At 43.4% G+C, this 21,124-nt stretch overlaps 1 protein-coding gene across 7 annotated transcripts in view; it reads right to left on the reverse strand.

The window, feature by feature from the left end:
• erc2 (ELKS/RAB6-interacting/CAST family member 2) overlaps nucleotides 1–21,124 on the reverse strand; it is a 50,435-nt gene that overhangs the window by 6,923 nt on the left and 22,388 nt on the right. For 3 of the 7 annotated variants that reach the window (XM_084928574.1, XM_084928577.1, XM_084928580.1), the window contains 13 exons: nucleotides 16,784–17,218; nucleotides 16,365–16,439; nucleotides 14,035–14,190; nucleotides 13,060–13,227; nucleotides 12,427–12,594; nucleotides 11,464–11,601; nucleotides 9,294–9,434; nucleotides 8,903–9,043; nucleotides 7,364–7,399; nucleotides 4,914–5,116; nucleotides 1,173–1,184; nucleotides 687–810; nucleotides 431–591 (listed from right to left, as the gene is read on the reverse strand). In XM_084928574.1, coding sequence (XP_084784700.1) covers nucleotides 431–591; nucleotides 687–810; nucleotides 1,173–1,184; nucleotides 4,914–5,116; nucleotides 7,364–7,399; nucleotides 8,903–9,043; nucleotides 9,294–9,434; nucleotides 11,464–11,601; nucleotides 12,427–12,594; nucleotides 13,060–13,227; nucleotides 14,035–14,190; nucleotides 16,365–16,439; nucleotides 16,784–17,218 — 1,958 coding nt within the window. Of the gene's footprint in view, nucleotides 1–430; nucleotides 592–686; nucleotides 811–1,172; nucleotides 1,185–3,111; nucleotides 3,235–4,913; nucleotides 5,117–7,363; nucleotides 7,400–8,902; nucleotides 9,044–9,293; nucleotides 9,435–11,463; nucleotides 11,602–12,426; nucleotides 12,595–13,059; nucleotides 13,228–14,034; nucleotides 14,191–16,364; nucleotides 16,440–16,783; nucleotides 17,219–21,124 lie in introns of all 7 variants that reach the window. The other 4 variants (XM_084928578.1, XM_084928579.1, XM_084928581.1 and 1 more) reach the window with 3 other exon arrangements.

Genomic DNA, 21,124 nt, shown 5'->3' on the forward strand with positions numbered 1-21,124 from the left:
ATTCCCTAGTGGGAGTTGTCCCTTTAAAAAAAACTGTGACTCTCCACCATTTGGTCTTAGAACTGAAGCTTCCTGGATGAGAAGTGAAACCTCTTCAAGAAACTTAGATTACAATGACCTGGATGACTGAGAACCTACACAGACATTTTGGGTAGATTGGCTACTGTTTTGAATATCAGTGTGACCATCGTGGTGGATTTCAGATTACTTTTTGTTCTGATAATGAAATCAAATTTCAATTTAGCAGTGCTATGTCAGCTGTCTTCTCATAAAGACGGTGGGGAAGGACAAAAACAAATGAGCTGGATTACATTTTGAGAAAAGAAATTAATCCAAGGCTTAATTACAAGAACATTTTTTAAAACAGGAGGTTGAAAATGTAGGCCGCCAATCTGATTTTTGCTAACAGCAAATCTCAGAAAACACTAACTTCATTTCAAGGATCTCCTCCAGCTGTTTCCTGCGTTCTTGTCTCATGTTGGTGAGGTGAGTGTCCCTCTCCTGTAAAGACTGCTGTGTGGAGGAGAGACGCTGCTTGGTGGCATCCAGCTCTTGCCTCGTCCTTTCTAGCGTGTTCATTAGCTCCTCCAACTGACGTTTGGGAAAACAAGGACACATATCTCATTAGGTAATTACTAAACTGTGTATCATCAGGGGTAAATATTTTTTTTATTAGGGTACATCACCTTCAAGTGGTGACCACCATCTATGGAGCTGTCCTTACGAGGGTCCTGTCCCAAGCCTTTCTTGTCACCTTGCAGCCCCAGTTTGATGTTTGAACCCTTTTTAGCTTGATCTTTACCCCCTTGTCTGCAAAACCACAAAATTTGTGCATTTCCATTAAAAAAAAAGTCAGTAGAGTTATATGAAAAATATGTAGACTTATGAAATGGGTGCATTTTATACCCAAAACCACAACAAAAATGTGAAACACAAAACAAGCAAAGCCAGTACAGCAATGGGCGATCATGTCAAGTGCATTTTGAATGTATTCAGTTTCAAAATAGTACCGCTCATGAGATCACCAGGACAACAACAAAACATGAGCATCACAGATGTAGCGATAGCTTCATGTTAATTGCATTGCTGAGATAAATCACAGGTTTAAGCACCAGTGTTAGGATGGAGTTAGGAAGAAATGGGGATGTAATGGGAGCAGGGGCATTACTTACCTGGGAGCTAGACTGCAGATGGGGAAAGGAAAAGGCAGAAGACAAGGGGTTGATGGAACGAGTGAAGTAGACATTGGAAGCAGGAAATAAGAGAACACACAGGAAAGTAAAAAAACAAACAAAACAGACACATTAGAACCAGAACATAAAGAAACAATCACAAGAAAAAACTACAGTGAACCCAGAGGAGATCACGCTGTGTTCATTGCTCATCAAACAACATGGGAAATTACAAACACGCCTGTGGCAGTCACTGCTCTGCAGCCTGACACAGCTAATGCAGGATGCACCTTCTCTGAAAACAAGGGCCCATGTGCATCTTCTGCCAAGCCTGGGAATGGCAGACATGCATTGAGTCAGGCAAAAGTTAGCCGGGCAAAAATAAGAGGAGAGGACAGGTTTGAGAGTCGAGCAAAAGGAGAGGAAGCCAATGGTGGTTTGATCAAGTGGGCAAGAAGGGAGCTAGTGGGAGAATCAGTTATGGATGCAGGGTTGTTCAGACAGAAAAGACCTGACTGAACTGACACACTTCAGGACTGAGGGCTCAGTCCAGACCCTACCTACTACAGCACCCCACACTGAGCGCGTGTAGACGTGGAGCACAGCAGCTCTATTCATGCAGGCCACTAGGGCTGATCTTTTCCTTTAGTATCTGGTAGAGCAAGCTAGGCAGGGCACGTGGGGGCAGGTTGGGATGGAAAGCAGGAAGAAGGGGGCACTGGAAAATAGGGTCTGTTAGGTGGTGTTAATGGGATATGAGGGTGCAAGGGTGGCTGGGTCACAGAGGGTGACGGGGTGAGGCGAGCAGATGGGTGGCTGGAATGAGAAGGGGAAGCGTGCTCGTGGCAACAGCAAACATTAGCTGAGGGCAGACACTTATACAATAAGCTACTACAAACAACCAACGCCACAAAAAGACACAAAAGGGTGTATATTTGTGTGTCTTAAAGTGTGTTAGCAGGAAGCTATTTCCACAAGAACACAAGGAAGTATAGCAAGTTCAAATAAAATGTAAAAAAAGTAAAGAAGTCAAAACAAGTGGGTAAATCACACCAAGTTCTATAGATAAAGGTGCTGATGCGTGCATTATTTGCAGTATTATTAGTATTAAAACATTTACAGTATATACAATGCGTTTTTAGTTAGGGTTACAAATTACAAAATATTTGCTTTTAAAACTGCAATTTTTATATTGACAGTTTGCTCCAACACCCGTGTGACTGAATTTACTGTGTGACTTTACCAAGCATCACCACGGAAACACGCCAAAACAGGAAAAAATTAGTGTAGCACGTGGTGCAAATAAATGGCAAGCAATATATGCCCATCTGGACATATATTAACAACATTATGACCTGATGATTTGAATTTATATGAAGTACAACCCTTGATCTTTAAGGTTTGAACTTCATATTTGCTTAAAATTTCACATGGCTCTTTAATTTGCTGTGATTGCTCATACAGCAAAATATTTGTGGACTTTTTTCCCACTTTACATCATCAGTGCACAGATAAATGAGTTTTAATGATGACTGCTGCCCCAAAAATAAACATGCAGCACAAACTCCTTCTCCTTTACACGTGTATACATGCACACGCGCACACACACACACACACACACACACACACAGTCACATGCATAGAAAAGCTCCTTAAATGATCAAAAAGCAGTCACGGACACAGATGCAGACTAGAAAGCAAAAACATTCTAAAGAAATAAAATCAAAATGAATCCAGGGATCTTTGTATCATGTACGCGAGTAAAATAATGGCACCACGGACTAAAAACAGACTGTGTAACTCTGATACAAAGATTTTTGAATCCTTCAAACAGCAGGCAGACCCAGGCACACAGGTGAAACCAGATGCAGTTGCGGCAGTCGCGGTCGGAGACTTTAACCACGCAGCCAAGCCTTAAGTGCCAGGGCAGAGCACTCACTTTCCCAGGAAATCCCACACCATGCCCCCTATCTGCTGGGGAGCAGTGGACACAGAAGGGAGCGGGTCAGGGGGAGCTCTGCCACCGGGACGAGGGGTGGGGCGGGGGGCGGGGGGAGGGGGGCTAATGTCAAAACAGAGAAAGATTTGCAAGGGAGATGAAGAAAAGATTTTGAAAAATCAGAATCAGATTTCAGAACAGAAGAGAAGTAGGTTGAAAGTTGATTCATGGCCAGGGGTAAAGAGAGGGGCAGGTGAGCATGGCACAGAAGAGAGAGAGGGAAATGGGACGGAGAAAAGTGGGTAAAGATGGCAAAAAAAAGGACAAGAAGACGCAATTAATCAAACACCACTAACAAAGTATCACGACATTAATCCTATAATGATCTGAGAAGGGAGTATATAAGTGTCTTTAACACTAAGCAGTGGCAGGGGAGAAGGGCTGTGTGGTCCTCATGCAGATCAACCAATCCCTATGTTAGTCTCATTCGTTTGAATCCTGTCCAGGTAAACGACGATGATCTCCTTCATTAGACAAACCAAAGTGCAAATAAACTTGCAGTACTGCTCCCAGGAGAGAACCAGAGAGGCCACCTGCTTTATTTCTGCACTCCATTAACTGGACTCAGATGACCTCTTCCGAAAGAGAAGTGACTGAGTTGAGCGTTGTTGATATTTATAAACAAAACCTGAACGTGTAAATCAAAACTGTGTGTACAGAGCGCATTATCCAATACCATCGAGTGCAGTGCAGTATGAGAACATCACAACTGAACATAACATGGAAACACTATGAAAATGTGCACAGAGCCACATGGAAATTTGCCCAGCATACACCGAACACAGAGAACTGTAAAGCTGACAAACAGATCCATCCAGATCAAGAATAGACTGCTCAGAGCTACTCAGCACAAACAGTGGCACACTGTATTGCTTATGGTAATACCATTAGAGAGTTGGGTAACCTAAATTACAAAATAACCTAATTTATCTGAAGATAAATGGGGTTTTGTTTGCGATATAGAGAGTAGCGGATTTAAAACCATCTCTTTATGCCTGGTTACTTGTTATGATGTGAAACAAGCCACAGAAAAATAAATTTTTTTGTATCATACACAACGTTTTGAGCATTTTAGCCTTGGCCATTTTTTTCTTTCTTTCTTTTTTAGTGACGTAAAGGGGGACTCTCACTTTTCACGTATAATTTTACTTCCAGCAGACCTGTTCTCTATTTGGGACGCTAATTTACAAAATTTATCTCATGTTGTATCTTATACAAGCTAAAACTAATAAAACAGACAATAAACTCATAAAGAAAATGTCATTTTCATGAGGCCCTTTTCTCATGCAATCCTTTACAATTGGATTTCTTTTTGAATTGGCCAACAGAAAGAATGGTGATTTAAGAAACACCTTTATTAGTGTCCTAAACCTGCTACATCCATCTTTTATATATACAGTCTATGATCATACATGAAATAAACACACCGTATGTATGTATTGGAAGTTTGTTTTTCCTTTTCTTTACTTGTTTTCTTCCAGTTTTTGTGTTTTTATATTCCCTATATTTATATTGTATATAAATATATTGAAGCTAAGTGGAGAGCTAAAAAATAAACAAAGAATGGATGTATCAGGCATTTTCAGGCAAACATGTTAAATTACCTAAGAGGTTTGCTAAAATTGCAGGCAGGTATGCTAATTTTATCTTCATAGATATAACAATGGTCATAGAAAACAGAGTGTAAGTTAAAAGGGAAGGATTAAAGCAGTACAGGCTAATATGCAGTCAGAATTAGTTACCTTTCCAACTCAGCAATTTTCTTGTCCTTATCATTCTTTTCGGTTTCCACCTCTCGCAGGATGTCCAGCAGTCTCTCCACCTCTGTCTGAGCCTTATTAGCTTCATCCTTGTAGTAGCTCACCTCCTTTTCCAGCAGTTTCACCCGGTCCACATACTCTGGGTTCCCTCTGGAGCCCGACTGCTGCTCCACTTCATGGGCTTTCTGCATCAACATGCCAAGAAAAGACAAATACAAACATGTACACGCCCAAAAACACACAGTTAACAAAAATAACAACCCAGTATCAACAAAAGTGTGAAGCGCAGAACGTTTTACTGTCAATGAAAGAGAGATACATACAGTACACTGTAGTCCATCAGTGACTTATATTATCTATGTCTCTTGCACTGTCCCTGTACTTTCAAATGAATAAAGCCGAGGCAAATGTTGTGGATGAGGGCATCATTACTGGTACTGGCTCATTAGTTTTAACAAAGCTATTATTTAGCTCCAATTAAATGGTCCATTGAGACTCCCGGTCACTTCATGCACATGGAGTAGAATACAGGACTTCAGGATAGTCTGTGAGAGTTTTGTATGTCTGTGACAATAATAACAAATCATTATAAGTTAAGCACTAAATTGATTCACTGGCTATCAAAATCAGAGGTCTAGTTTTTGGACAGCAAGGACATCTCTCCACTACAGTGGTACACAGCACCCTGGACAATACACAGCCACATATGTTAACACATATCGCAGAGTTACACAGAGCCATCCACCAAAACACTGCAGTGATCTTCAACCACGGCCGATACCTTCGCTAACAGCACCACACTGAGACAAAAGAGAAGCGTGGCAACACGGATACTGACAACATGCACAATGGTCGACCAAGTCATGCAAACCCAACGAAGCTGCACAGTCTTTGCAATTGTCAGTCCAAAGAATGAAGAAAGAGAAGCAAGGGCGACCAAGTAAATCTGTTCTAACTGTCATATTTTATGCATGAGGAACGATGCTAGAGTTTAGCTTAGAGGAGATATACATAATTTTATTTAAGACCCAATAATTCTAGTTGAAATTTATGAAAAATAACTACAACAGACAGTTATTGGACAACAAATTGCCCTCCATATGGCCCCTGCAAATATTGCAATGAACAGTATACTACAGAAGAGCATTTATAGGCGGCTATAGGAAGGAAGCACTTGACGATTTGAGGATTTTGCAGTTCAATTACTTTATTTATTTAAATGCATTCTGTGTTTTTATTCTGTTTTCCTTATCTATAACATTTCTTTAAGAACCTCTGAAATTGCCAAGATCCACAAAATACACGAAAGTGGATCAAGTTGGGGAGATGTCAATATTATAATTCACTGTCAAATAGTTTGATATTTTTGAGGATTTTCACAGAGATGCTAAAACACACTGAACTGAAATTCTGTGCTAAAAATGTAATATTTAGACATAATTCAATGACAAATATGTATTAAAGAAAGGTTTGTTCACTCTGTTTGCCTCTTTTAATTTTTTTCACTGGTTATAAGTGCACCAAATATGAGGAAACTTGAATGCCATGTCCTGTGACTTCAATTGCATAAAGTCTCTGAAAGTCCAATGAAAAGTTTACTATTAATTTGTCACATTCCCCACATGAGCTTCTATGACAAAACACATGTGTGCTGCATTTGAGGTCAGTGTAACCTGTACAATTCAGTGAATGTATGGGTTCCTGTTGCCACACAACTTCCCAGATGAGGCCTTAGTGACTAAAAACATTACCATTAAATTTAGCTATAGATACAAAAGTTTACAAAAATGTAAAATTTGTTACATTTAAATGTTTTTTTTGTGCTGTGGAAGAATATGACAGTTTATTAAGTATAACCACCGAAAAAACTATCTACAAAGCCAAAACTTAAAAAACAACAACTTCACACATAGTTAAAGCTAATGCAGTCTAACAGTCCTGCAATTAATCCCAGGTGTGTCCTTACATGACACAGTGCAATGAGGCTATACTAAATCATAGGAAGACTTTTACATGTAAAATGTAATTAAAACAAAGGGCAATAAACAGCTGTATAAAAGAAAATTAACCCTCATAAAGACAGAATTTATTGCAAGATTGTTGTTTTAGTTTGAGCTACATATACTTAATAAAATGGCAGAAGAATCTATATTGAGCACGTTCCAGCAGACTAAGTAAGCCTTCGGTTCTACATATATGCAGCACCAGTTTCACCACATACCACAAACAGTTACAGGATGAGCACAGTGCACAGGACTCTGACTGCAGCTCATTATATCAGTACAGTGCAATGAACAACATGCATCCTGGGTGGGTGAAAGCAGGACCTGTGCTGGGGTTTGGCACGATCACCATCTAGCATATTTCAAGGAAGTTATCAGTGTCCTCATGCTTTCAATATGTGCCTCAGAGAGCTCAGGAGAGGGACTTACAGGAGTGTTCATGTGACTGAATAGCTGCTCAGCTTGCTACATTGCAAACAGAGGGTTTGAGGAAGAAACAGGAGGGAGGCGGGGGAGTCCCGGGAGAGTAAATGTCAGGATTGAGTTTGAGCCAAAGAGAGAACAGCAGGATCAGACATGGTACAATACATGTTTGACAGATAAGTAACATAGTACACATGTTGTTATGCTAACGGCAACACAACAGAGACAAACACAGAGGAAGAGATGATATAGCGATAGTCTCAAGAAGGAGAAGAAGAAGGCAAAGAGGGATATTTAATGACTGCCTGCTACTTGCAACACCCTTAAAAAGCATGGCTGCCTGTTACAGGAGACAAAGCACGATGGCAGCCATTAGCCTAATGAAGTGTGCTTTACATAAGGTCTGTTCACATTTCTTGTTCAGGTCCAAAGAAACAGCCTAATGAAGGATAACATGTTCTCAGAAGTGAGACCTCGCTATTCTTGTTTTTATACTGCTACTTTAATTTTTAAATGGGACAGAGCTGTCTTCACTAAATAATCTGTGATCATACCTAATCTCCCCTCAATGACACAGGCCAAGATCAGACCAGCAGGAAAATATGAACAGAGAAAATACACTGCACGTTAATTTGGCCAATCATTTCTACAAAAGGAAAGTAGCCTTTTTTTCTTATGTCTGTAACTGCTTAACAGTCTCCACTGAAGTGGTCCCTGAATTCACAATGAGCTCATTCCTTTCTTCGCAGTGGACACTCAGCTCTGGCTTCTTATCTACAGTTCAGTGCAATTAAAGAGAGACATTGCTACAGTCTTCATTCAGAGTACAGAAGCTCTCTGCAATTCAGACAAAGAGACATCCATAGAAAATGTTGCCGTACTGACTGCTAAAATGGTCAGCTTTCATCCAGACATTTCTGAAATCATCAGCGGAAAGTCATCATTTATATATGACCTTCAGTAAGAGTAACATTAGGCTCATTTTTAAGTTCTTTCTTCACAGTGGAGCACTGACAGCAAAACAGTGTTAACCAGTGTTAAAGTCCAGAACATGGCTGCTGTCGAGCTGTTAAACACAGGTTTCCTTAACTTTATATAGAGATTGAATAGTACAATCAAAAGCTTAGCAGCAGCTCAAACATGAAACTTGTTGCGGTGTCGTTTTCCCAACACCTGCAAACTTGTATGAGTCTGTGTGGTGTAATGCTAGCTTTACTACACTGTTTGACCCCAATTCAGGATTTCCGACTTTTCCACCTTTACTTGATTTCCCTCTAACTGAAGCACAACAGATCTTTAAAACCAAAAAAACAGAATAATTAGGATTGGCTGCAAAAAGTAACTGTGTAAAAATGTGCATTAGATAAGCCTTCTTTTAATATAGATGGCTGTGGGAACCATAATCTGTAATTACTTCTTTCAAAACAACCTGCTGAAAAATTCTCTACAGGTTAAAAACTGTGAATTGCTCGTCTCTTAAAATCTAAATTAAAATTTTGCATTATAGTGTGCGAGGTGATTCGGTGGTGAGAGATGCACACCTACCTTCTGTAACTGTGTCTCCAACTTACTACATTCCTCTTTTTTCTGCTCAATTGCAATCTCCAGTGACTTGAGCTTTGAATCCTTCTTGAGGCCAGAGGATGCCAGGGATGATGCGTGTTCTTTCAGATCGATGAGACTGGACTGCAGGTGAGTAGTCAGGACAGACAGTTAGCAGCGCTTCAAACCAGGCAGGCCAGCAGAGTGCCAGAATGTGCAACAAAGTTACAGCACCTGAGGTGACTGCTTAAATGGCACCTAAAGCCCTACTGAAAGATAGTGTTTCAATATTTGCTGTGCATAAAAAAGGTGCATGCTCTGCAGCAAAGAGAAGGACACACTCATGTGTACACAGCCCTGTAGCCTTATAGAGAAAATCTCTTTGCTCACTGACCTCCTTTTCTGTTAGTTCTATCTGCAGGCTGTTCACCTTCTCCTTCAATTCCTTGTTCTCTTTCTTATATGATTCCACTTCTTCCAGTCGTTCTCTGTCTTCTCTCTCCCTTTGGTCCTTCAAACGCTCAATAATCCTCTCCTAACACACAGAAGCACAAAGAATTAAAACTCTTCATATGACTGAACGGTTAAGAGTCTATATAAACATTAAACTGCTGAGATGTTCATTTAAGATTGTTCCAGCTCAAATCAGAGATTTGTATCAGTTCATTCCTTTTAAAAAACAAATGTCTCTAGTTATGTGAAATTAATATCACACATGAAAAATACAGTTATTAAGAAATTAGACTAAAATTAAGCTAAAATGCTGAATCAAGCTAGATGCCGTGCCTGGAATTTTACCTCAGTGCTACTTTGTTATTTTTTCCTTGTATGTTTTTATAAATAAAGATGTAATCATCAAAATCCGGTTACCTACAAATTGAATAAAACACTAGTGCAGGAAAGAAATAATGATATCTAATGCAGCTAGAGGATTACATCAGCTATTTCCTCAATTATACATAAATCTATGAACTGTAATAGAGTTATTACTGATATTTGGTGAGGTTCCACGATTTTTAGGAGGATTAAGAAAAGTCAAACCTGATGGAGCTTTTTAAAGCACCATGATGGGCTTCACAAACAGCCTTAGTGCAGAGCAGGGCACAGTCGCCCTGCTGCGACATGTGCCTTCATCTCTCTTCTTTGATATCAACGAATGTATTAACAGAATGTAATAATAAATGTTTTGTCTGTGAAGGTTCTCAGTTTTAATATTTTATACTATTCACACTTCTTTCTGCACAAGTACAAATCTGATCTCGTCACAATTTCAGAAGTTCTATACAATCACTCCACAGCAACTACACGCAACTTGTAGTTGTTTTAAAAAAAAAAAAAGAAGAAGCAGAAAACAAGAATTTTTACTAACATGGTTCATTTAGAGGAAAGGTTTAACATATGTGGGAATTTCACCAGCTACCAGCTGACTAAGCTTAATATGAAGTCTGGAAATAAGAGGAAGCATTTCTGTTTGTGTCTCTTCAAATTTCCCTTATGAGCAACTCTAAAGTTCAAGTATCTATGACAACACCGAAGCTTACATTATTCTCTTTAAAGAGTGTAACTTTTACTAAATTAAATAAATAAATGTGTATTTCCCAACTGGTTGCAGGTTGTTGCTTGCTGTCGCTATAACAGGCCGATTCACTGGTGGTTAGGGACAGTGCAACTTTTCCCTGTTGAATCCAGAATTGGATTTAAAATCCCTTTCCTCGCATACAAGCTCTTGAATAATCAGATCCCAGTATCTGTGTCTCTTCTCTTTTTCCTCACCCCCAAACAGTCACAGCAGATAGCTGCCCGCCCTGAGCTGAGTTCTGCTGGGGGTTTGTCCTGTCCCACTGTCGACAAGCGCTTGCTTTTACGAAGTTGTCTTATTTTATTTATTTATTTATTTATTTATTTTTGGGGGGGGGGGTTCTCTCTAATATTAGCTTACAATATAAAGCACCTTGAGGTGATTGTTGTTGAATTGGCACTATATAAATAAAACTGAATTGAACTGAATTTAATTGAACTGATGGCAAACAAGCTCCTTTTCTACTCTGTGTGGCACTTGCAGTGTGTTCAAGTTTCACTAGAGCCCAGAGAGAAAATGTTGCAGACAAGTTGGAGCCACCCATACAAACGCTGGCAATGTGCCAATCTGCTAGTGACCAAAACAACCACAAGGAGGTTTTTGGTGCAGCATCCTCTTTGTGATCAGTGTCACTTAGCGACAGCCAGCAACCATTTACCAGTCGGTCAGGGAATACAAGTTTGCTTAGGACCGTGTTACTGCGACCTAACAGAGATATAAAACGTCAGGAAAAAAGTTTGCTAATCTCAATTTCTTGTCGATAATGACGCTAATGTTTGGTCCATGTGGTCTTCTTGAGAGCATACAAGAAAAAAAGAGGTCATTCACATCCAGGATTTTGAATGAATGATTGTCTGAAACAGTCACCTGGAATTCCTTCCACTATATACATCCTTTTGATAATATGATAGTAACTACAAACAGATAAAGTGTCACAGTTCAGACAGTGTTACGGGTTCTGTGGTATCAGGGTGGCGTGATCTACCTTCTCTGACAGCGCCTCTTCCAGGGTGGCCAGGGCAGTGTCTGTGTTACTGGAGTCGGTCTGCAGAGACTTGACCCTGTCCTTGAGGTTCCCCAGCTGCTTGTCTTTGTCCCGCAGCTGCTCCTGCAGGTTCTCAATCTGACTCAGAAAAATAAGAAAGAACAAGGAGCAAAACACACAATAAAAAGCACGATCTCCAAACCAGCGCAACATTTAAAGTTGGTATATCTGCCATTTTTTAAGTCTCTGAAGCTTAACACACTACATAAGCAACACTGTGTACAACGTGAGAAGAAATACATCAAAAACTATAAGACCTTTAAGTTTTGAAAAGCAGAACTTAATGTAAACCTGAATATATACCAAACTGCTATCTGAGCAGTGCAGGACTGACCTGAATTAAGGTATTTTATTTATGATAAGACAGGAAAAAACAATGATTCATAATTAATAAAAATGATGAAACAGATAAAAGTGCAAAGATGAGAGAGAGAGAGGGGGGTGTGTGATCAGACACAAGAGAAGAAAAACAAAACGGGAGAGCAGGTCTGGGTGCGATATGGAGTAACACTCTGTGAGTATTTATAGCACACACACAAATGAGAGCCAGTGAGGCAGAAATATCTTCTTGCTTGTCTTTCTATGGGCATTTTCCCCTGAGAGCATGAGACTCTCTCACACTTGATGGACAGAGTAACCTCCCAGCTTTATATTTCCACAGAGCGACTGGTTTAGTCCAGGACACGGAAATGTGACGAAACAACCCACACAGTCGCTGTTCATTTCAAATTTGTGACTAAATCTGGACTAATTAGACATGCCTCCACAATACAGTGTGTTGTAGACAAAAAATAAACAATAACTCAAAAGCAGAGTAATGTGGGCAAGCCAAAATTGTGGTTAAAGTGTATTTCCTCCCTTAATGTTTCTACATGGTGAGGTCTTCTTTCCTTCCATTCTCACCTTTTTCTGCAGGACATTAATCTTTCTTTCTTTGACCTCAAGCATGTCCTTCATGTCCCTGATTTCTCCGGCGAGAGTACCCTTCTCCTCCGTCAGGTCCTGCAGCTGCTTGGTTTTCTTGTTCAAGAAGGACTCTTTCTCCTCCAGACGTAGACGTAAAGCGTCAACCTAAAGCACATTAGTACATGTCAGAGGAAGCACACAAAGTGGACTAATTATCCCAAGTGTAGCATTATAGTTAAAAGCACTTTGATTTAATAACTTATAGTAACCCTGGTGAAAAAAAACAAACCAAAAAAAAGGTGCTGGATGAGTATTTATTAGGGAAGTATTCTAATAATTCACCACAGTTATTTATTTATTACTGCAGATCTGTGATGTTTTCTGGTCTATGAGCTGTGACAGTACACTGGGCAACAGTTTTTCATTGGTAGTGACCTAGGTTGCACTTCACTTACTACAAAGCTTTCAAAGCAAACACACTGCTGATATGATTTGCTGTAATAAGCCTCGGGCCCAGGGCGAGCCTATTGTTTGCTCAGTTTGGCTAGGAGCTTGAGAATGTTTGTGAAGTGATGTATTGTTAAGTTAATTTATTGTACGTGTACAAATAAGTTGAGCTTGTTTTATTACCTCCGTTTGCAGGATGGCAGCACGTTGCTCCTTGGCAGTGAGAGACTCTTTGAGCACCTCGATATGCTGTTTGCAGTCTGAGTTCTGGTTGTTGAGGGTCTCTAGCTTCGTCTGCAGAGCCAGCAGTTCTGACTCTTTCTTTGACAACTCCTGCTTCAACTGGTCAATCTGTACATGAGAGGAAGCAGATCATTTTGACCCAACCGTTACGTGAGCAGTGTAACGATTTCACGCTCACGAATGGGAACCGCGAGCTAGTCTGCACAGCTTTTGCACTATTTTCATCAACACGCTTCTCCCTCATTAAATATGCATTTGGGACTAACTCCCCTGCATTCATCATATATTATACATCATTTCTATTCATGATTGATGAAAAGAAGTCTAAAAATAGAAGAACAAAACTGTGGTTGGTCGCTTAATAGGGAGAGAAAACGTAAACACTCCAAAGACACGTATGTGAGCCCCAGAAAGTCACAGACACACGCACCTTGACACTATCACAGGTTGTAGGTGGCTGTGCTTGAGTGTATGACTCTAACTCTGATATGCAAACACAACTTATCATCACGGACCGGTCGGAAAACAAGCAGCGGAAGTCAGTTCAACAAAAACAAAGCTTTTATTGTGGCTTATCTTATTTTAGACTTGTGTTTCTCTTGTGGCCACAGATTAATAAAGTGATGTACTTTTTATGTGTAATTAAGGAAGAAAAGTGTTTTCAAATGTTAAAGTGTGCGTTTGCAAAGTTTGCATTTTTCCCCACTTTTGGCACGGAGCCTCTTTCAGATTTTTTGCCGACAGGGCACTTTGCTGTTCTCACTATGTGTTAAAGCAGCTCATTTATGTAACACAACATTTTTCAGTACTCTCTCTTCTGCACAGCTCTGTACCCTGAACATCATGCCTGCCATTTTATATTAAGCCATACTTTAACAGCATCAGATCTGCATGCACAGTGCAGTTAGTCTCTACCTTCGTCTTCATAAACTTAGAGTGGTTCTTGTAGACCTCCATCTGTTTGATTTCCTCTTCTCTGTCCTCTGTGTTTAGTAAGCCGTTTGCCTTCAGCATTTGAATCTCATCCTCCAGATCCCGAATGTTGCGTTCCAGAGAGGCAATTTTGGTGTCCTGCACACAAACACGCGGAGGAGACACACCTCAAAACCAGGACTGGCATGTCCAAAAGTTGCATGCTGCAAATAAATCTGAGCTAAAGAAAAGAGTCCAGGAAACAAATGGAGGGTAAAAGATTTAAAGAGAAATACAGACACAGAGACTGAAAGGGGGGAGGAACTGAAAGATATAGTGAGATAAACCAAGAATGGAAAAAGCTCTTTGGTCTGACTGAGAGCAACTGCAGTATCTGTCGGTGAAATCAGAAGCGTTCTACTCAGCTCCGTGCGGCAGCTCGGAGGATTAATCACCATTGGGAAATATTGAGCGCACATCCAGTACGGCGAGATCAACCAGGACCGGAGAGAAATGCGCAGGGGGGAAAGGAAGAAAAGTAACAAGCCGTAGCTTTTGCAGTAGATGCTTGCAGATCAATGCAGAATCCAGTCTCTAGACTGCGACTGTGAGTGCAGCTTTAGCTTCACGGCTTTTTAAATAAATAATACAACGTCTTTAAGATTAGCCATGGTCCATCTCCCTCTCCAGCAGAGCATGGAGCAACCTTGTTGTTCTCTGTCTTTCTCTTTTTTTTTGTGTCCCTCCTTCTTTCCTCTTAGTGACTCTGAACTTATGAACTTATGGCCATTAGCAGGGGCAGTGATAGCCCGCTGCAGAGGAAGGTGGGAAATGTGATGAGGAATGATGAAGTACCAGACAAGGATCTGAGGGGTTAACGTCAATGTATGAGCACTGCACATTGTACATGCACTTCGCCCTGCTGCTGCACCTCACCTCAGTCTCTGTGTTACGAGACGAACATCAATGAACTAACACTGCTGCAATCGAGACAAGACATCGTACCTTTAAAGAAGAGTGATTTTATTCCATCCACATGTAATCACTGGTACATCGACCTGGTCAGTAAATCTTGCTCTTTATTTCCCTTTCCCTGCCTCTGTATGCCTCTCTGTCTCTCTATCTCCCTGCATACTGGCCTCTCACTGTCATAAACAACCACACCTGTTTCCATGGCAGCAGCAGGCAGGCTATATACCGTGCACTGTCTCTGGTGAGTGAGGAGGAGAGGGTGGGAGGGATGTAGGGGAAGAGAGGGAGGGAGGATTATTCGTGCTTCCATCAGCATCAACACAGCAGTGGGAGAGAGGAGAGGGGGAGAGATGCAGGGTCTTCCTGCACAGCACAGGAGGAGAAAGGAGGCGGGACTTCCCCGCGCGCCGTATGAAAATTAACAGGATCCTAGAGCTTGCACATCACATGACTAGGCTGGGGCCTGCTCGGCACGGATCCAGCCGAGTGAGAGGGGCTGTGTCAGCTCAGCGATGATGTCATGATTTATTTTGAGGAAGTGATGTCAGGCCTCTGCAGTGAGGCTGGTGGTGTCTACAGTGGTTCATTGGATGAGCCTGATATCGCTAGTGTCACATCCAGCTGCTGTACAACATGCTTGTGTAAAGAGGGTGGGGTCCTTCATCCTAAAAGATTCTCCATATGGTATGTTTTGTGGAATTATTTAAAATCCAAGATGCTTTGAAGGTTCGGTTCCTCATCCAGCATGAAACAGAAAATTCTAGCTATCCTTTTATACACTTTTTTTTTTTGCTATATTTCAGCTCAGTAGTTTTTCCTCAGTTCAGAAACCTTGAATGAAAATTCTAAAACAATGCTCTGGATTTACAATACTCGCCTGCAGGAAAATGAAGCTGAAATGATAGAGCTGGAGTCTGGGATGTTTGCAAACAATCTGTCATGCAGAATAGAAAACATCTTGTCATGAAACTGGTGTGGTGTGTTACTGTCTGGGGTAGCTGGCCATCTGTCAAGCGAGCCACAACAGCTGAAATGTTAAAGAGTAATATTGACTCTTGTTTATGTTTGCACAACTGCTTTGTGAGCAGTACGTGTGTGTGTGTGTGTGTGTATGTGTGTGTTTGCTAGAGTGTGTCAGTGTGTTGATGATTGACTCAGCTGCCGACGATCATAATCACAACAATAGATTTGGCGGAACAGGTTTCCATTTAGACATGCAGTGGCAAACATGCTACAGCTGTGAACGTCAGTCAGTTAGGTAAATACAAAAATAACATCTGGCTTTAAACAGAAGCAGTGAAGCGTAGTTGATGATGGGCCCTGCTGTATGTGTTTATGCGCAGGCTGTATAGGAGTCTTACTTTCATCTCTATAATGGTCTGCAGGGCCTTAGTTTTACTTGGGTCCTGATGCAGTTGATTTCTTCTGTGCAGTTCCTTAAAAAAAAGACAACAATTTGTAGCAGCGGTACAGCAAAACCGATAGTGGTCTCCAATGAATAGCTAGATTATTAAAATTTCAAAAGCTCACCTCACAATGCATAAAAGCTTTATGCTTACACATGCAAAATATTTCATGCAACTGCTCTTCAGTTCTTTTACTTCATACATTACATAATTGTTATGATGCAGGGATAAGCAGCAGAGAAGAGAATATTGATTTTGTGACATGCTGCACTGCCATCTAGTGACAACAAAACAAAAGAACATTTTTTTTTTTTACTCTAAAGCAGTGAATGCAATGACTTAACATCATCATCTTAACCTTCGACATATACTACCTCTCGCAAATGGATGTTTTCCTTCTCCTTTTGATCCAGAATGACCTCCAGGTGTCCCAGTTGCGCCTCTGCTTCAGCAATGCGCCGGGCTCGTTCTTGCTCCTCCTCCTCGGTCGCCCTGCCCGGGCCCGGGGGCAGCCCTTTGCTCTGTAGCATCTCAAGCAACTTCTTAATTGACTCATCTCTGGCACCCAGGGTTTGTTTCTGGGTCTCAATCCTCAGTTCCATCTCCTCTAGGGTCTTTCTCAGCAGGAAGAGCTCCTTGGCCTGTCTGTCATGTTCAGCCTGCAGCCGCCGGAAGTTCTCCTCTGTCAGCTCAATGGTGGTGAAATGCTCAGACCCAGAGCGGTTACCGCTCTCCTGCTGCAGCAGGTGGTTGAGGTCTCGCTGTGTGCGCAATTCATCCTGCAGAGCTTGGATGGTCATCTGAAGATGCTACAAACACACACACATATACAAACACACACAGAGGCTCACCAATTATTGAAACTATTTTTAGGTATAGCTCATAACACAACATTACGTAATAACACTACACATGGGGATGAACAAACAATCCCACAGCAGGTCGATCATGGGGAACACATGACTTACCTTGGCACGCTTTTAGATTTTAGGTTTATTTGTGGAAAAAGTGTGAAGCACGGATCTAATTTAAGTCCTGACTGCATAGATTTACAGTTGTTGGAGAAAATATCTTTTAAAAGAATTCACAGCTTCCAAATATAAATTTATTAGTCTGTAAAGGGCTTTATTATACACAGAAACACCCTGGTGCTCTCACAGGTCTGACTTTCACTCTGAGAAAGCAGGGACCAAGTGCATGTACAATAACATGCACATTCAACTTTATGTAAACTGGTACATATAAGTGAAGAAAGTGTGTAGATGAACTAAAAAAAAAACCTGAACACCCTGAAATTTAATTTAATTCTAAATCTAAATGATCATAATCATCTGTATTCATCAAACATAAAGTGAAATATTCCAAGACTTTTTTGTTTTAAATTTGATTATTATCCCCTCCGTGAATCGCTACCTTATCGTGGTGGAGGGGTTTGTGTGTCCCAGGGATCCCAGGGGCTATGTTGTCCGGGGGCTTTTGCCCCCTGGTAAGGTCTCCCATGGAAAATTGGTCCTGAGTGAGGGACCAGACAAAGAGCGATTCAGAAGACCCTTATGAGGAAAACATCGAGGGAACAGTTTACCCTGCCCGGGATAGGGTTACCGGGGCCCCACCCTGGAGCCAGGCCTGGGGAGGGTGCCTGAGGGCGAGTGTCTGGTGTCCAGGCCTTAGTCCATTGGGCCCGGTCGGGCACAGCCCGAAAAGGGGACATGGGCCCATCCTCATGTAGGCCCACTACCCGCAGGAGGTGCCGTAGGGGTCGGGTGAATTGTGTGCCGGGCGGCGGCCAGGAGCGGAGGCCCTGGCGCACTGATCCCCGGCTACCAAGACTGGCAATTGGGACAAGGAATGTCATCTCTCTGGTGGGGAAAGAACCCGAGTTAGTGCGTGTGGCTGAGAGGTACCAGCTAGATATAGTCGGGCTCACCTCTACGCATGGCTTGGGCTCTGGAACCAGTCTCCTGGAGAGGGGCTGGACTCTGTCTCAGTCTGGAGTTGCCCCTGGTGAGAGGCGGCGGGCTGGGGTGGGTATTCTAATATCCCCTCGGCTTGCTGCCTGTACGCTGGGATTCTTCCCAGTGGATGAGAGGGTTTGTTCCCTGCGCCTTAGGGTCGGGGAACGGGTCCTGACTGTCATCTGCGCTTATGCGCTGAGTGGCAGTTCAGAGTACCCAGCCTTCTTAGAGTCCCTGGTTGGGGTGCTGGAAGGTGCTCCACCTGGATACTCTGTTGTCCTACTGGGAGACTTCAATGCTCACGTGGGTAACGACAGCGATACCTGGAGGGGCGTGATTGGGAGGGATGGCCTCCCTGATCTGACCCGAGCAGTGTTTTGTTATTGGACTTCTGTGCAAATCACAGTTTGGCCATACAAACACTTTGTTCAAACATAAGAGTGTCCATAAGTGCACGTGGCACCAGGACGCTCTTGGCCGCAGGTTGATGATCGATTTTGTAATCGTATCACCAGACCTGCGACCATATGTTCTGGACACTCGGGTAAAGAGACGGGCTGAGCTGTCAACTGATCACCACCTGGTGGTGAGTTGGATCAGGTGGCGGGGGAGGACGCTGGACAGACCCGGTGCACCTAAACGCGTAGTGAGGGTGTTCTGGTAACGCCTAGCAGAGGCCCCAGTCCGTGAGATCTTCAACGCACACCTCCGGCAGAGCTTCAACAGCATTCTGAGGGAGACTGGGGACATTGAGTCCGAATGGACCATGTTCAGCATCTCCATTGCCGAAGCTGCTGCATTGAGCTGTGGCCGCAAGGTGGTTGGTGCCTGTCGTGGTGGTAACCTCCGAACCAAATGGTGGACACCAGAGGTGAAGGGAACCACCAGGCTGAAGAAGGAGTCCTATCGGGCTTGGCTAGCCTGTGGGACTTCGGAGGCAGCTGACAGGTACCGACAGGCCAAGCGGAATGCGGCTCGGGCAGTGGCTGATGCAAAAACTCGGGTGTGGGAGGAGTTCGGAGAGGCCATGGAAAAAGACTTTCGGACTGTCTCGAAGAGATTCTGGCAAACCGTCAGGCGTCTCAGGAGGGGAAAGCGGTGCTCTACGTGCACTGTGTATAGTGCTGGTGGAGCGCTGCTGACTTCGACTGAGAAAATTGTCGGGCGGTGGAAGGAATACTTCAAGGACCTCCTTAATCCCACTGACACATCTTCTGAGGAGGAAGCAGAGTCTGGGGATGACGGGGATGACCCACCAATTTCCGGGGGCGAGGTCACTGAGGCAGTTAAGGCAGACTAACTCCAACTCCTTGGTGGCAGAGCCCCTGGTGTGGATGAGGTCTGCCCCGAGTTCCTGAAGGCTCTGGATGTTGTAGGGCTGTCCTGGCTGCCACGCCTCTATAATGTTGCGTGGAGATCAGGGGCCTGGACTGGCAGACCGGGGTGGTGGTCCCCATTTTTAAGAAGGGGGACCGGAGGGTGTGTTCCAAATACAGGGGGATCACACTCCTCAGCCTCCCTGGGAAAGTCTATGCCAGGGTGCTGGAAAGGAGAGTTCGTCAGCTAGTTGAACCTCAGATACAGGAGGAACAATACGGTTTTTGTCCTGGTCGCGGAACACTGGACCAGCTCTTTATCCTCTCAAGGATACATAAGGCCACATGGGAGTTTGCCCAACCAGTCTACATGTGTTTTGTGGACTTGGAGAAGGCATTCGACCGTGTCCCTCGGGGTGTCCTGTGGGAGGTGCTACGGGAGTATGGGGTGTCTGGCCCATTGCTACGGGCCATTTGATCCCTATACAACCGTTGCAAGAGCTTGGTTCACATTGCCGGCAATAAGTCGGACCCGTTCCCGGTGGGTGATGGGCTCCGCCAGGGCTGCCCTTTGTCACCGATTCTGTTCATAATTTTTATGGACAGGATTTCTAGGCGCAGCCAAGTGGCGGAGGGCTTTCACTTAGGTGGCCTCAGAATCTCTGCTTATCACGGATGATGTGGTTCTGTTGGCTTCATCGGGTGAGGGCCTCCAGCTCGCACTGGAACGGTCTGCAGCTGAGTGTGAACCAGCGGGAATGAGTATCAGCACCTCCAAATCTGAGGCCATGGTTCTCAGCTGGAAAAGGGTGGAGTGCCCACTCCGGGTCGGGGATGAGTTCCTGCCCCAAGTGGAGGAGTTCAAGTATCTCGGGGTCTTGTTCGCAAGTGATGGGAGAAGGGAGCCGGAGATCGACAGACGGATTGGTGCGGCAGCTGCAGTGATGCGGATGCTGCACCGGTCCGTCGTGGTGAAGAGGGAGCTGAGTGTAAAAGCAAAGCTCTCAATTTACCGGTCAATCTACGTCCCTACCCTCACCTATGGCCACGAGCTGTGGGTAGTGACCAAAAGAACGAGATCGCGGATACAAGCGGAGGAAATGAGCTTCCTCCGAAGGGTGGCTGGCCTCTCCCTTAGAGATAGGGTGAGAAGTTCAGCCATCCGGGAGGGGCTCAGAGTAGAGCCGCTGCTTCTCCACATCGAAAGGAGCCAGTTGAGGTGGTTCGGGCATCTGACAAGGATGCCTCCTGGGCGCCTCCTGGGTGAGGTGTTCCGGGCATGTCGCACCGGAAGGACCCAGGACACGCTGGAGAGATTATATCTCTCGGCTGGCCTGGGAACGCCTTGGTGTTCCCCCGGATAAGCTAGAGGAGGTCTGCTGGGGAGAGGAAGGTCTGGGCTTCTCTGCTTAGGCTGCTGCCCCGCGACCCGGCCCCGGATAAG

The sequence above is a fragment of the Perissodus microlepis genome, chromosome 5, assembly GCF_051167445.1.
Source record: "Perissodus microlepis isolate ML-2025 ecotype Zambia chromosome 5, ASM5116744v1, whole genome shotgun sequence".
Taxonomy (NCBI): Eukaryota; Metazoa; Chordata; class Actinopteri; order Cichliformes; family Cichlidae; genus Perissodus; species Perissodus microlepis.